Source organism: Ailuropoda melanoleuca, chromosome 13 (genome assembly GCF_002007445.2).
Source record: "Ailuropoda melanoleuca isolate Jingjing chromosome 13, ASM200744v2, whole genome shotgun sequence".
Classification (NCBI taxonomy): domain Eukaryota; kingdom Metazoa; phylum Chordata; class Mammalia; order Carnivora; family Ursidae; genus Ailuropoda; species Ailuropoda melanoleuca.
The window spans coordinates 1,293,665-1,310,179 of record NC_048230.1 but is presented as its reverse complement, the minus strand read 5'-3'; the positions used below and the strand labels follow the sequence as shown (position 1 = coordinate 1,310,179).

Genomic DNA, 16,515 nt, shown 5'->3' with positions numbered 1-16,515 from the left:
CCCACCCCACCCCCGCCGCCGCCGCGGCAAAAGCTGCAGGGCGCGCGCGCATACAACACACACTACTACCTCCTGCATGACTCATCACTGAAGCAACAATAGACAGAGAGAAAGGAAAGGAGGGCAAAGCACTCTCTCCACCACAACGAACCCGGCAGAAGGGCTGGGGAGGGGAGGCTGGAGAGGACATAAGTTCCCGGATACTGCACACACACCGATCCAGGGCCGAGGCCCTCGCAATGGTCCGGGAAACAGAGGTCTTTCCCTCCAACCCCTATTCCTGCAGCACCCTGAAGCTGGGGACCACCGACAGGGCGGGCGGGATGGGAAGCATCTGAAATCCTTGTTTCCTGTCGAGGGAACGCCAAAGTTTGCCCCTTCTCAGCCTGGCTTATTCCACAATGTGGCTAGGGGTACTGCCAGGAGGTCCTGGTGAGAATGTTCCCCAAAACGTCAGTGGGAATATGTGAGCTCTACAAGTCCTGTCGCTCTGCAATTCAGAGGGTTTCCCTCGCCCCAGAATCAAAAACAGGAGGCTGGGGGCGAGAACGGACAGGTGAGGTCCAAGGCTCCTCCTTCCAGCGCACAGGCTCTCCCTGGGAGGTGCCCGGCGGCCGGAGCCAGGGCCCAACCCGGCGCAAGGCCACTTGCCAGCCCCGCCCAGGCCCCGCCCAGGCCCCGCCCCCGACCGAGCGCGAGGCAGCTGGGAGGGGCTGGACCGCCCGGTCCCCAGCGGGAGTGTCCCCCGTGCACGTGGTCGGAGGCGGGGCCCGTCCACGTCACCACCCGGTGTAACCAACGGGCTTGGAACGCAGGCACACGCAACATTCCAGCCGAGAGCGGGTTTGGAACGCGCAGACACGCCACATTCCACACCGGCTAAAGTGGGGCGCAGCAAGGGGGGCCCGGGGACTGCCCCCAGCGACCTGCGGGCCGTTTCGCAGACACCCAATCAGCCCAGCTCTCACCCAAACCCCTGAAGCGCGACCCAGCCCAGCTCTGAGAGGCGGGGTCAGGCGGGGCTGGCCAGGATCATAAGACACGCGATGTCATTTCATTCTGCAAAGGCCGCCTCCGCCCCAAGCGGCGCGTAGATCGGCCGGGAGCGCCCCCCGCACCCTCCCCACAGGGCCAGGGAAGCCGGGGAGCTGCTCGGCGTAGAGTAATTCCCACCCCCCATTCCGTTACACACACGCCCACTCGTGTGCACTATACACTCGCCCGTGTACACGTCCGTTCATCCGCTCTCCTCGAGGCTCACATCACACATCCCCCGTGCACACACGCACGCACACGCGGGTCTGCCACCCCCACGCAACACCATTCCGCACCCCACCCCCCAGCCCCCACCGGCTCACACATCCTCAGCGCTGCCGAGGGCGCCGCTGGCCCACGCGAAAGGAGCCCCCACAAAAGGTGCACACGGGGTGGCAGGCAGCTGAGGTGGCGCCCACAGGAGCCGGGTCCCTCACTGCACGTTAATGAATTCATTAATTAATTTTACTGCCCCCAACACTCCTCCCCGGGCGGCGGCTCTTGTGCGGAACCTTGCGCTGCCCGGCTTCGCCGGCCGCCCGGGAAGGGATCCTGTCCGCGGTTTCGCGTGGGTTCAGGGGCCAGGGTCGCTCATCTCCCCTTCCCCGGTGCCCCAGGGGCCCAGCCCGGCCGCTCACCACGTGCTCTCTGTTGTTGCTGCGCTTGCCATTCCAGGAAGCGGGCCGCCTCCAGTAGCGTCTCTATGCTCATCGCGCCGAGAGCTGCCGGGGGCGCGCCGGGGCCGGGACTGCGGCCCGCGAGCCGGGCACAGGTCAGGCTGGCGGGCAGGCAGGAGGGAGGGATCACCTCCGGGGGGCGACAGGGCTGGGCGGCGCAGCGCACTCCGCAGGGAAGAAGAGGAGAGCACGGAGAGAAAAAATTAATGTTTCCCAAAATATTTGCAAAATATAAATTGCAAATTTAAAAATTTTTGATGCAAAAAAACAAAAGGCGGCACTGCCTCCCTCCTTCCCCTCCCTCTCTTTTTCCCCCTCTGATGCCTCCCGCCCCGCGGCCCCCGGGAGTCCCGCCGACAAGAAAAGGCTTTGCAACAAGATGGCGAGGAGGCACCGACACACACAACAAGGGAAGGAGCCGCGCTGCCCCCGGCCGCCGCCCCCGCTACTACACCGGGGCCGCAGCCAAAGCCCGGACCGGAGCCCCCGCCCGCAGGGCCGCGGCGTCTCAGGGAGGGAGGGGCGGGGTCCCGAGCGGGCTGGCCCCGCCCACTATAGACGGCGCGCGCACACGTGGCCTGGGTGGGGGTGGGAGAATATCCAGCCCTGCTCGCGCCCTGCATTTCCGCTTTTTCTCCTCGCCCCGCCCCGATGGCAAGCCGTAAGTTGAGCAAAGGGCTGCGTGTTGCGGTCATTCACAAGGAAGTGTGTCCTGCTGGAGGAAAAGAAGGGTGGAAAATTTAAGACTTAAGTTAGCTCAAATAAAGATATTCCAGGTCAGGGAAACCTTAGGATGGTAGAGACGGGCCTGACCCCTGGGTCTCCGCTCCCTACCCACACGTGACCTAATTCCTGCAACCACCCGGCTGTCGCAATTCCCCCGGGATCCGCCCGTGGGCGGAGCTGACAGCAGGAGGCTGCCAGAGACCCGCCGAGGGAGCGGAGTGATGATCCGGTTCCGCGTTTTGCCTCCGTTCCTCCCCCCGCAGTGCGTTCGCATCCTATTAGGCGACGTCACCGGGCCGTGGGCCAATGGGCAGGCAGGACAACACGGCATGGAGCAGCTCCACATGGACACCCCGCGCCGCCAGCCTTCTGTTTAAAGGGCCAGTGTCTAACACGGTCACATTCGTGGATGCGGATGTGTCCACTGTTAACGGAGGGTGGAACGCCGAGAGGGAAATTCTGCAGTTGTGCCCTGGCCTATCCTTTACTTTTCACCAGCCTCCCTTCAAAACCAAGTCTCTCTCTTTTCTTCCCCCCAGTTCTTGTCTTTGTCCACGCGTGTCTAATGTGGATGGCCCACAGGCCACCCTTTGCTCTGGGGCCGGGGCGGGGGCAGTTAAGGCTAGGCGTCCGCAGCTCAGACCGAGGAGGCGGGGCCCAAATCGGGAACAACAACGTGGAGGGCGGAAGCCTGGCCCTGCCAGCCGCCAGGCTACTGAGGCCGCGGGCGGGACGCGGGGTCGGGACTCTCAGCCTGCTCTCGGCCGCGCTCGCCAAGAGGGCGGGCCCACCGGCCGGCGCTCGCTGCCGCTGCTTCTTGCGCCAGTGTTTGGGGGCGCCTGCGGGTACAATCAGAAAGTTAGACCTTTGTCAGCTTACCCAAATCCTGTCATTTTGCAGATAAGGAAAGTGAGGCCCAGAGATGAGAGAGGACTTCTAAAGTCACTCAGTGTTCCAGTTGCTGCAGGCCCCGGAGGGAGGAAGATTTATCCATGACCCCGTGGACGACTCTTTTGAAGGCAGTTCTGGGAAGGGCACCCAATTAAAAAAAAATCATGAGGGAATATCAGACTGCCCGCATGGGAAGTGGTCTGCCCACTTAACATATTGCAGTCGGGGTCTCCAAAATCTTCACCTGAAACCCTGCTGTTCTGCTTTTTTGGTGCAGACCACACAAGCCCCACTGGTAAGTTGGTAGTGACACAAAGGCCGGCTGAAGGGACTTTGGTAGCATCCTGGAGCATGTACAGCTCTGCTGGCCCAATGCCAGCAGTCCTATGGCCCCTGGGTCCTAGCCTCAGATTCCTTTTTTTTGCTACCAGTTCCGAGTGGGACAATGCCAGCTGGGTTCAGGGTCCGGCAGCCTGGGCTTCACCATCATACAAAGCCACAAAGCAAAACTTTATGAGGACAGCTGAGTGGCAGACCACCCTGCCAATCCATCTCATCCCATCCCATTCCATCCCCACCGTGCCCTTGGAGGGGTATGTTCTTATTTTGGGGTCTAGCTTAAAGGCAGAGAAAACCGGTACAAATGCATTGCCTGCAGACTTTGCTCCCTTCATTTGAGGGCATAATGCATACTAAGGAAAGAAAATCTGCACAGATCTTGGAAATCAAGAACCTAGTGAACAGAAGGAAGGGGGTTGTTTGCCAGCAGCAATCTATGGAGGGATCTGATCTTTACACATTCAATGCCCCAGCATCTGTAGCTGAGCAGAGGCCATTACACACGTCCACGTGCCACTAGCTTTGCCTGTGATGGAGATGGAAAGGAAGGTGGGGGAGGGGGTGGGAACAACATAGCCCAAGTGCCCTGGGATGACTGCCCTTTTCCTGGGAGGGCGAGATCTGTACTGGTCCTGACATTGCTTCCTTTTAGATGCCTGCCACCCTCTACGAGTGTGGTTGGACCTGGCCCACTGCACAACCGAAGAAAATGAGAAGTTTAAAGGCAATACACAGGTGTGTGTGTGTGTGTGTGTGTGTGTGTGTGTGTGTGTGTGTGTTGGGGTGGGTTACTAAAGTGTATGTAATATACATAACAGTGACCCGAAATAACGTTGTTGACCAAGTTTTCATTTTGTTTGGGGTCAGCACTGTACTATTCTGTCCCGTTGCCCAAGATGCTCAGCTCCACCCAGCTGTACCTTCTGCCTTCCTCAAGTGGTCACAGCACTCAAATAGTCCTAAGTCTCTTGTAGAGGCTGAAGTCCAGTTTTTGACTTTTCTTGTCAGGTACCAGCTCTATTCCATTACAAAGGCATTCCTCTGAAAAGGAGCATTCTGAAGACAACTTTTCCTTCAGGGATGGGTAAGCAAGAGATAAAAGTGGGGTGAACAGAGTCAAATGCCAGTCTCTCCCTTGCCCCCAATACCCCATCTGCTCCAGAGCTTAGTGGAGATGCTTGCTATTTAAAACAAACAGCCTTACTGGCTTCACATGATCATCTGTTTATTTGGGTCATGTGGGGACAGCAGCCAGGGGATGTTAGGCAAAAGCAAGGGTTTAGAAAGAGGCTTTTTTTTTCCTGAGACTGTTGTTGCCTACAGGAGCCTGAAAATGGCTAAACAGAATTTCTTATCAGCCAGGGTTTCCCAAGTTGGGGAATGGACACAGTTGGGGTGGGAGATACCTACAAGGTGGGTATAAAAGGAGAGGGGAATGAATAGGAGAGCCGTTTCACATTTTAGCCCCAGCTTCCTGTTCCAAAGGGACGGAACTGGGGTAGAAGCTGGCAACTGTATCCATTCGAAGGAAAGTGAAAAGAAGTCTTCTGATGTTTCAGCAGAAAGGTGAGCACTTTGTAGAAATGATCCAAAGCCCAGCCATCTCCAAAAAGTTGTTCCGAAAGTTCTTTTAAGGCTTCTAGGTGCTCGGTACCTTTAGAGCAGAAGGACACCTGGGCCACCCATCATTGTGTACTTTCTCACGAAAGGATTTCTATTTTCAGTCTTCCTCCTCAAGTCTGTGCATCCCAATGCCCAGTTCCAATCCCTCAATTCTTTAATATCCCAAGCGGGAGACATTCCCTTGATGAGACTGTCTTCCACCCTCCACCCCACCCCACTCCCTCAAGCAAAGCATTACACATACATAGGCAACTCCAAGAGCTATGAAAATCAGTTTCCTGACCCCTAAGATGCATACATAATGAGAGGGCAGAAAGGGAGTAAAGCCAAAGTACAGGTATTTATAGCAGATCCCAGAAGATGTCTAACTGTTCAGGACCAACTTCTCAAATTCTGCAAGTGGTTTTAAGGAACTTTTCACATATCATAATTAAGATAAGACCAAAGGGAGGGAGAAAGCCAGGATGAAGAAGGAACAGAAGACTGGTAGTACACCCAGGGTCACAGCACATTCATTTAACAAATATTTATTGTGTGCCTAACATGTGCCAGGCACTGGGCTAGGTAGCCTTGTAGCCAAGGCCAGGTGACCTTTGGTAAGCCAGGGTGGGGTAAAAGGTCACAAAGCAGAACTCAACTCTACAGTGATACCTGGAAAACGTTAGCTTTGCTTTCGACCACCACCGTGCTGGACATAGCACTTGAGATCCTATGACCGCACAAAGACCCACAAGCATGCCGCTGCACTCATTTAGGTTAGGTTCCCAGATCATCATACTTTCCTAAGAAGGGGGATAAGAAGAAATTAAATGGACTGAAACTGATTCCTGACAAGCCCGGTCTGAACGATGAGCAGGATTTTTAATTGCTTTGGAAGAGTTGTATCCCATATGGTATTCATCCAGTCATCAGTGAAGTGGGCTCCTTAGAGCTGGCAGTTTCCACCAAAGTCATCACCTACCTTCTTCCACTCCCACTGAGTAAACGACTTCTCCCAAACCTACAAAACAGGTACAATCAAGTCACGTACTTTCCCCTCTTCCTTGCTTCCTATGATCTCACAGTTGGAAGAGTTGAGATTATCTAGTCTAACCTCCCAAAAGAAGGTGTCTTATCCAACATCACAAAGCTGCTTAAAAGTCAGCTGGGATGAGAGTGGTCTGGTTCTCCCTTGACTGTGTTGGATAGCCAAACCTGGGAAGTGGGTCCAGAGTCCTTGAAAACCTCACAGAAACGGATGCTGATAGGGAGAGAACTTCTCCCCTTCTGGCTAAAGACAGGAATAATCATTAACTTTGCTTAGTGCTGCCCGATCAACAAACCTCGCAGACAAGTGCGAGCACCAGAGAATCAGACTTCGCATCCAGGGACTCAGACCACTGAGGAACTAAGAGCTTCTAACTGGGCCTGGGTAGACAGCCATTCCTCACTGGTGCCTACGTCTGGCCTGAAAAGGTGACTGGGGGAAAGGGGCAGATTTTTATCCAGGCAACCGCCCTGGGTGTGGACACTGAGTAATAAGGAAAGAAATGCAGTTCAGAAGCAAAAAGGGAGGAGCCACGCACTTTGAGCTTTTCTGAGAAACTAAAGAAGCTAGCTAAACACTGCAGCTGGAGATCGGGTTATAGGAGACTTGGTAGGAAGAAGCTGATCAAAGCAGAAAGGCACGAGGGAAAGGATAAGGACTTCAGCTATTCCTCTAAAAAAAAAAAAATAGAAGAAGAAAGTGTGGCTTTATGAGAGAAAATGAATTCAGGTCTTTGGGAGTGAGACGGGGCAAGGTTATGAGCAGAGCAAGGTGTAGTCTTGTAATGTGAGTCAAGAGACAACTGGGTCAACTGGGGGAGGGGGGTGTCCATGACAGGGGAGGCCCCCCAGGGCAGAGGGGCTGGACTGTAACACTCCATGGAAAGGACTGAAGTCAACTGTCCCAGCAATCCGAGCTCACACCTAAAAGGCAGTCAAGTCTTTAAAACCCAAGAGATCAGCTACCTGATCAGAACAGTGCGTAAGGCCCTGAGCAGTGGACTATCAATGACTGGACTGCCTAGATCCAATGCCCAGCTCCACACCCACAACTGCACTTCTTTCTAAAGCCCCAGGGCCCACTGGGAAAGTCTCTACTGGACAGTGCTGGGGACAGTCTAGGACACTCCAGGAGCCACATACCAGCCTATGCCTCTCCCACGTCCAGGCTGGGGACTGATACAGCACATGACCCCACCCCCACCCCAAGGGAGTACCTTTCCCATTACAGATACCTCAGATGGCAGGGCTAGAGAGCTCACCAGTCCTCTCTCTGAACAGTTACTCTGCAATGACTACGAACCATTTGTTAAACACAGTTAGGTTCTTAAATGTCGTATCATATACCAACATAAATTCAAATGTTACATGTAAAAAATAATGCCAAAAAGAGCCATAATAAAATACAAGGAAACATTTTTTCTGCTCCAAGAGCAGTGAAGATTTCTACCCACGAAGGCAAACAAAATATAAAGGGAGATGGGGTGCCCTCGGTGGCTTGCTAAATTAACTGTCCAACTCTTATTTTCGGCTCAGGCTGCGGTCTCAGGGTCTTGAGATTGAGTCCGGGGTCAGGCGAGCAGTCGGGTTGGGATTCTCTCTCCCCCGCCCCCTGCCCACCCACCCTTCCCTCGTGCCCACACTCTCTCTCTCTCTCAAAATACAAAACAAAACAGTAAATAAAGAATACAAAAAATGAAAATATAAAGGCAGAGGCATGACAGATTTGATTACATAACCCCTGACAAGTTCCTGGGGCACCTGGGTGGCTCAGTTGGATAAGCGGCTGCCTTCCGCTCAGGTCATGATCCCAGAGTCCTGGCATCGAGTCCCACATCGGGCTCCCTGCTCAGCGGAAAGGCTGCTTCTCCCTCTCCCCCTGCCTGTGCACTCTGTGTCAAATAAATAAAAATCTTAAAAAAAAACAACAAGAAAACAAAACACCAACAAAACCTCTACAAGCTCCTAACTGTAAAAACAACAACATTACCAGAAATAAAAGGAAAAAGGTAAATGACAAAATGGAGGGAAGTATTGGCAAATGTGTTCTTGTAGTTTAATAACAAAAAGAACCCTTGTATAGAAAAATGAACACAACATAATTTAAATTTTATAAAATATATTAAATAACATATGTAACATAAATATGTATAAATATATGAAAATGTCTGACCTTGCCAATACCATAATAAAATGAAAACATTGGAAACAGGGGCGCCTGGGTGGCTCAGCCAGTTAAGCATCTGCTTTCGGCTCAGGTCATGATCTCAGGGTCCTGGGATCAAGCCCACCCTCGGGGCTCCCTGCTCAGCGGGGAGCCTGCTTCTCCCTCTCCTCCTCCCTTGTGCTGTCATTATCTCTGTAGCTATCTCTGTCTCTCTCTCAAATAAATCTTTAAAAAACAAACCACTGGAAATATTCTTGTCTATCAATTGATAAAGGACTTTTTAAAAGATTTTATTTATTTGACAGAGAGAGAGAGCATAAGTAAGGGGGAGTGGGAGAGGGAGAAGCAGGCTGTGGGGGCTCAATCCTAGGACCCTGGGATCATGACCTGAGCCAAAGGCAGATGCTTAACGACTGAGCCACCCAGGCTCCCTTAAGATTTTATTTCTAAGTTATCTCTACACCCAATGTGGGGCTCAAACCTACAACCCTGAGATCAAGGGTCACATGCTCTACCAGCCAGCCAGGCACCGCCAATAGAGGATTTTTAAATTAGCCTGGGAGCACCTGGGTGGCTCAGTGGGTTGAGCGACCAACCGACTCTTGATTTTGGCTCAGGTCATGATCTCAGGGTTGTGGGATCAAACTCTGTGTCAGTCTCAGCGCGCAGCACAGTTTGCTTGAGGTTTTTTCCCCTCTCTCTCTGCCCCTCCCCCACTCGTGCACGCGCTCTCTTAAATAAATAAATAAATAAATAAATAAATAAATAAATAAATAAAATAAATCTAAAAAAAAAGAGAATAAAAATTAGACTTGTAGTGCTATCAAAGGAGCGATAAAAACTGGCACTTGTGGAAACATAAACTAGCACAACCTTTTTAGTGACCAAATTGGCAATATACACAAAGAACCTTTAAAAAGGCTCCTATGCTTCAGTAATTCTTAACGTAAGTTTATCCTAAAGCAGTTTAAGAAAACACAGTAAGATTTTCTTTTTAAGTACACTCTATCCCTAATGTGGGGCTTGAACTCACCACCCAGAGATCAAGTCACATGCTCTACTGACTGAGTCAGCCAGGCACCCCCCACAACGTTTCTATACAAAGATACTCGCTAAAGCGTTATTTACAATAGAGAAAACCAGAAAACTAAAATTTCCAGCAAGGAACAACTGGTTTAGTGAAGTAACACTCACAGTATGGCATGTAAAGAAAACAGGTTGTTAGTAAACCAAAATATTAGTGGTGGTTGTCTCTGGGGCAGTGTGATTACTGGTAATTTTTATTTTTAAAAGTTTTCTGACACAGAGATTAGTTTTATAATCAGAAGTTTATCACAATATATTGCTACATGAAAAAGATTATAAAAGGTCATATACAAATGATCCCACATTTGCTACTTAAAAATATATATGCATATAAAAAATACTAACAAAATATAACTCCATTTGAATAGTGGAATTATACATTTTTATTCATTATTTTCTAAATTCTTATAATGAGAATGCATTACCTTTGCAACTATGAAACATGTTAAAGGGGAAAAAAGTTCTCCTGTGCTTTCTCAGGAAGGGCTTTGTATCTCGATCTCAACCACTGCGATGTGTTGCTATGGACCTACTTCCCACCCCGTCCTTCTCCTCAAAGTGCTTCTATTTCACCCCCCAACTCATGGGTTTCTTCACCTCCCTTCCCGCCACCAAACCTACCTAAATCTCTGCTCCTCAGCTCTGAAGTCCCCTAGAAATGGTTCAGGTGACCCTTCCAGTCCAGACGACATGAGGAGGAGCACTAAGGTTGCAGCAGTGTGGATGGAGAGGCTGGGCTGAATTTGGAAGGCTATTTCTATGGTGAAAGATTTTAGTCCCGGTGGTGAAGGAGAGAGAGGAACACAGATTCCTAATCTGGACAGCTCGATGGATGGTGATCAAGAATATGGGAGAGAAGCAGGTTTCGACAGTAAGTAGAGTTTGACACCGCCATGGTCCTGGAGGAGCTGTCCAGTAGGCAGTTAGGTATGTGGATGTTGAAAGTTCAGGAAAGGTCTGGATTGGGGAATCATGAATCTATGCGTGAACAGTAGTTGAAGTCATGGGAATGGATGTGGTCAGCCAGAAGTGCTAGGAGTTAAGAGCCAACAAGGGCCCTAGATGGAATCTTCAGGATTCTCTTTTAAGAGGTGAGAAGGACTCTAGAATCGAATAAAAGCTGCTCCCTTTGAGTCAGAACATGAGCTCTGTCCCTTCTTGCCTGGCCCCTGCTATACACGATGAGGAAATACTTCACTCTGTGAATGAATTGAGTCCTTATTAGTGCTCACCTAGAGCTCAGAGAAACACAGGCTAGAGTTTGGTTCATAAAGCCCCACATGTGCCCCTGAAGGCAGGAATCCTGGGACAAACACACTGAATTAAGGATCCTACACCAGAGCAGACTGGGACCCCCCCTTTCCCGGCAAGAAACATCCAATCCCTTCAATCACAGAATCTACAAGAGCGGGTCCGGGCCTCCTCCGCCGTCCTGGGAGGCTCCGGCTCCACAGTACTCTCCCCAGAGCCTTCTCTTTTCGGACAGCAGTAGCACAAGCTGCCATTTCCCTGGGGGCTGACTGGCTGCTGATCCAGCCAAGTCCCCTAGCCGGGAATTTCCTGGCTCTCGTTTCTACACTCTTGGGCCACACTCCCTGAATGGGTCCACCAGATGGCAGGCAGCCTTTTCTTTCCTCTAGACTTACATGAGTTCATTCACCCTACCTGGGGAAGATGACTTGCTGTTTTTCTGACAATCGTGACTTTCTCCAGCAAGATCAAAAAGCACATCAATTCTGTAAGTGAAATATTTGGAGCTGCCTATTAAAATATTAAAAAAGTAAAACCCTTCTTCCCTTATACAATTATGTGTTGTCAAAGAGTCATTACCTAATTATCAGTTATTTTACATTGATTCTGATCCAACATGTGCTTGCACTAGACATTTTATTATGTGGTTTCACTAACTACTTAATTATCTGCACTGCTGCCAAATACAAAATTCTATGAAGATTTGGTAGCATAAATTAAGAACTAATTATAAGCAATTTCATTTATCAAACCTTGCTCATTGATCACAGGCTTGACAATACTACTATCTTAAAGTGCTCAATAAAGTGAAGCTGGTTGAGAGATGCTTTTTCTCTCTCCTCCCTGCACCATGTAATAGAAGTCCCCTCCCTAGAGGTAGGTCGGTTGAGCCTAAAGGTCCATTTCCATTTAAGTGTAGTGTTTGTTACAGATCTTGAGATTTGGTACAAGACCTCAGTCTCAGATTTCTGGACCCGAGTTCAAACCCCATCTCTGTGACTTAGCTCTGTGGATAACCTTAGGGCCAGTCACTTAAGCTCTCCAAGCTTCCATTTTTTAAAGCTATCACAGAGGGACACCCCACTGCTGTGAGACAATTTATGTAGAAGATGGCCAATCAATTTGGTTCCCTGTTTGTCACTCCAGTACCTGGAAGCATAGGTTTTGTTCTTGGTCAAGAAGTGGCACTCTACACCTGCAATTCTGCACTTGTGGTCTTGGCCTTCGGACATGAATCCGTAAGATGTTCTGACCAGAAATGGAAAACTCAAAGAAGAATACAAAGAGATGAGCAAGTCGAGAAGGCCGCTCTGCTTATGCACTCCTCCAGGTGTCTTAGTACTTCTCTCACTTAACTGCGGCTACAACTCTACGAAGCAAGAATCCTTCATCTTTTGTATGAGGAAGCCAAGGCTTAGTGAAACTGACTTACCCCGCGAGTGAACCGGAACACAAAGCCAGGCCTCATGACGCAAAGTCTCCTTTCTGCTTTTCATTCTCCTAGGGTGCTGGAGAAGCATCTGGGATTAAATATCCTTTGTCCTCTTGGGAACATCATATACAAGCCAATTCTGCCAAGTCCAGCAGCAGTTTCTGGTCCACTCCTTCTTATCTCAGTTTCTTGGCTCACAACAAGCACCCGTGACCCTCTACTTCCCCAGGGAGAGCCTAGAGTCCCTAATGTTTTCGCCTGGATGGAGAGGCAGATAGGCCACACCTCAAAGGGCATTCAGAGGTGCAAGGGCCTTACTCAGTCACAACAAAGTCCCCTGCAGTAAAAGCACAGCCTCCAGAAGGCGGCATTAGCTGTTCCAAAAGGGAGCATTAGCTGTTCCAACCAGTAATTAAAAAAATAAACTGCTGTTTTAGTCATTTGGGTGAGTCACAGCAGAAGATCTGAATGTCTTCACAGAGCAGAGCGAGAGCTCTCCGTATGTGTGTAAGGCCCTGCTGCTAGTGGGGTGAACCCCACACAGGGCTTTCAGATACTGTGCTGGCACTAGCACCAAGACTTTGTACTGGGGAGCATTTAGAAAGGTTCAAGACAACCCACGCTCTGTTCCAGGAGGCAAAAGCCAATTCATTCTCTGTGTTTTACTAGGGTTAGGGCCCGTTCAGCAAACCCAATCTCCTGGGCAGCAACTTCTCTAAACAAGATATGGTCATGGCCCTTTCCTAGGGGTACCTCCTGAAGGGCCTTACCTGCTGCACCTTTGAGACTTTCCTTCTCCAAGAGGGCTCCTTATTTTCCAAACTGGACCTTTCTCCTCCTAATGTGCAGAGAGATCTCCTGGGTGGCCACCCATCACCTCTCATTCTGTGCCATAATAATAAGGGTAGATGGAACTTTTCCTTGAACCCACACAGACACCAGAGCGAGTAATATCTATGTTCCACAGAGAAACATCCCTTGTGGGAAACAAGGCCTAGCTAACCTATATAATGTACACAACACAGAGCCAACTGTGCCAACTTCTGAAGTACACAACATATACACTAGTCGACCAGTCAGATAAACCAAAACAAGAATTTAAAGACAAAAGAACAATGAGAACAGTTTCTTAGAACTCTCCATTTTAACTCTTCCTGGAACTCCAGACTTCTGGAAAACTACTGATTAAGATAAACAAATAGTGCCCCCCCCAGTACCTCCATTAACTGGATAAAAGTTAATCCAAAAGACTGACCCAACCTAGATATCTTCTAGACTAGCAGGACACATGGAAATAAAAGAAAATACTGTCAACTGAGACCACAAAGAAACATAAAAGGTTGAAATACTATGCCCAGATAAAAAGACCACGGGGTGGTCTTTCTACTTTTTTATTTCAAATTTTATTTATGTGAAAATGTACTTGTTTGTATAAAAAACATTATCTGGGTAGCAAATGGGATTATTTCAAGAAAATATCAAAGACACATTTTATCTATTTCTGCAGTGAAGTTAAGGTGCTTGATCAAAGGCCAAAGATGCCCCCGTGTGGCTACAGAGGAAAATGCTGTGGTTTAGGTAAGATGAAGGGCTACCTACTCCCTTTTTAAGAGGCCTTGGGTTTTCCACAGGCTTTTGCACCTTTTCCACATCTTGCAGTTTTATTACTTGTCAGAACTCAGACACTGGTGCAGTCCCAGACTTAAACGAACGTTAGTACTGTGCCTGAAATGCATTTTGAACAGGCAAGGAGGGTACGTAAATACTACTGTTCTAACACAGAAAAATACAAGACGTTAAACGAAGAGAAGTGTAATAAATACACAGCATGAGTACAACCAGAGTTAAGCCCACACCCTTGCACACCCAGATCATCTATAGAAAAGGAGATAGAAGGAAACATTAAAATACCCATTATTGGTATTTGGTGATTTTGTTGCTGTTTTCTACTCTCATTTTCCAAATCTTTAATGAGCACATGCTACTCTGTGTGACCCTGGGACTAGTTTTCTCACCTTGTCAGAGGTTCTTCTCTCTGAAGGGGGGTGGGGGGGGTGTTCACAGAACTTTCAGAAATAATCCAGGAGGTTTATGGATTCTCTAGAGGTCCTTGGACTTCTAGTGAAGAACGCTAGTTAATATGTTTTCTTGGGCAGCTCTGTCTCTACTGACAGAGGGAAGTACAATAGAGTCATATTTTTAGTTCTTTTATCTCTGCTGAAGGTCAGGTTTAGGTGCTGCCAAGACAGGCCAATTTCATCAGTTTTCTGCCCTAACCAATAGCCACCTTTCAAAAGCATGGCTTAAGTACTCAGCCCCAGTCTTTTCTGTGGCAACGAAAAGGGGCTCTGGCACTGGACTCACTCAGTCTAGACAGAGCCTTAGACCACTGGTGTAAAATCAAACTCAAGGTGCGAAAGTTAAGCACAGCAGAGGGTAACTGAGACACCAAGAGACCCCCTTTCCAGAGGCATTCCTGCTGCGCCCTGAGACACTCCAATGAGAAACATGTTATAAGAACATGGTCACGCTGGCCTCAGAATTCTCCAGTGCAAACAGGCAGGCACCGAAGAGACTACAAGGGAACCCACAAAAAGCAGTATTTGATCAGCTACAACTTCTCTGGCAAGAGATGAGACTTTCTTAAGCAACCTACTGTTCATAACTATCTTGCTCCATTTCTTATTTCTGTCATCAGTCATTTATCCATTGAAAGCTACGAAAATATTCCCCCCAATCCCAGAATTCAAACAGGATTGACAGATTCAATTCTGGATATTCTTATATTAAAAATAAAACAAAGCTCCACTTCAAATGTCAAAAGAAAAAAATCATACATCAGTAAAACCGCTACAAAACAGTACTTTCAAACAGGTTGGAGGTAGGGGTATGGTTTCACTCTGCTGTGTCTCAGTCACATAGTGTGGGAGTCTGGCTTACCTAATTCTGTTTCTGAAATATGCAGCATCAAAACAGACATGAGTCAGGAATGTGACATCTTACAGGCACCCTCCCAGGTCAGTCCTTCTTCCTGGCATTACTAAGCTTTCTCTCCCTGACGCAGGGATAATCAATCCTATGGACCCAGAGAAGTCTTGCAGGTGACTCTAGAAGTGGGCACAGGGCCCATCTGTCCGGTATACTGCCTCCATTCAGAGAACGAGAAAGCCACCCCTCCTCAAGAAGCAACTAGAGATGGCGGAGCCGAGTGCTCTGTAGTTCGGACCCAGACCAGACTCCAAACACAATCCTTCTGGCCTCAGCCTAAAGCTAAGGTGGTCAACTTAAGTCAGGTTTAAATCCCTCCTGAGTTTACTGATAGCTTTTTGTTGATGCTGGTAACAATTTTTCCTCATGAACTACCATACTAAAGCCTAATAACTTTAAAAAGGGGGGTGGGGACTGTTTTAAAATAGATTAATTTGTTTTGTTTTGTTTTTTTAAGATAATTGCACATAATGTTACCAGTGGGCCTATGATGGAATGCCCCTTGCCACCCCGCAGCAGGCTACTTTATAGAAACTTTCCCAACCGTGCAAGAAGTTAACTAGCAACAAGCCTGAAAATTTGGTTACGTATATAGGTACAAAGCTGGTTCATCAAATCCCTGTTCTGGCCCTCAACCCAATGCATTTCAACTAAAGCATCATCCACCTCCTTCTTTACATTTATCAAACACTTGAACAGGTAATGTCCAGCCACTCCTTGGAGATGGCTCCCTTTTTCAGACACTGGACTGCTGAACTGCTCAGAAGCCTCTCGGTCCTGGGCTCCATTGTTAGAGCCTTTACAACTCTCCAAAACCTCCACCCCTCCCTTTTCCTCACTCCTTTCATCCTCCATGGGTTCTGGGTTTTCTTCCTGGGAAAGGAGATCCTGGTTTGAGCAATGGCCCTCAACAGTGGCAGACTCGCCTTCCTGTGCGGCAGGCCCACAGGGGACACCCTCCTGGGGGCCCTGGGCCAAATCTTGGCTACTGCCAGACTCTTTGGGGGTGAACTTTTTCTCCTCCAAGGCTTGGATGACATCCTCAGGAGCTCGGGGAACTTCTCTCAATTGTCTCACTCGTTCTCTTTTCTTTCTCCTTAAATGAATCCAGGAGTTTTCTATTGCGGTTAGAAAAAGGCTAACTTCTTCCTTTCCACAGGGAACTCGCTTATGCTGGACCTATTTAATGGAGGAAAAACAGAATTTTAGAGGAAATCACTTTTCTCCTCTCAAAACTCTTTTAAAAAAAACAAAAGAGGAGGAAAGAAAAAAGA

The 16,515-nt window shown here is 48.9% G+C and overlaps 2 protein-coding genes across 3 annotated transcripts in view; both read right to left on the bottom strand.

The window, feature by feature from the left end:
* Positions 1–8,190, bottom strand: part of MNT (MAX network transcriptional repressor) — a 22,156-nt gene extending 13,966 nt beyond the window's left edge. The window contains exon 1 of the mRNA XM_002918023.4: positions 1,674–8,190. Coding sequence (XP_002918069.2) covers positions 1,674–1,746 — 73 coding nt within the window. The 5' untranslated portion in view covers positions 1,747–8,190. The remainder of the gene's footprint in view (positions 1–1,673) is intronic.
* A 2,940-nt stretch (positions 8,191–11,130) lies between these two features.
* The window catches only part of METTL16 (methyltransferase like 16), a 75,855-nt gene continuing 70,470 nt past the window's right edge, over positions 11,131–16,515 (bottom strand). For both annotated transcript variants that reach the window (XM_002918022.4, XM_019798349.2), the window contains one exon: positions 11,131–16,420. In XM_002918022.4, the coding sequence (XP_002918068.1) occupies positions 15,797–16,420 (624 nt within the window). In that variant the 3' untranslated portion in view covers positions 11,131–15,796. The remainder of the gene's footprint in view (positions 16,421–16,515) is intronic.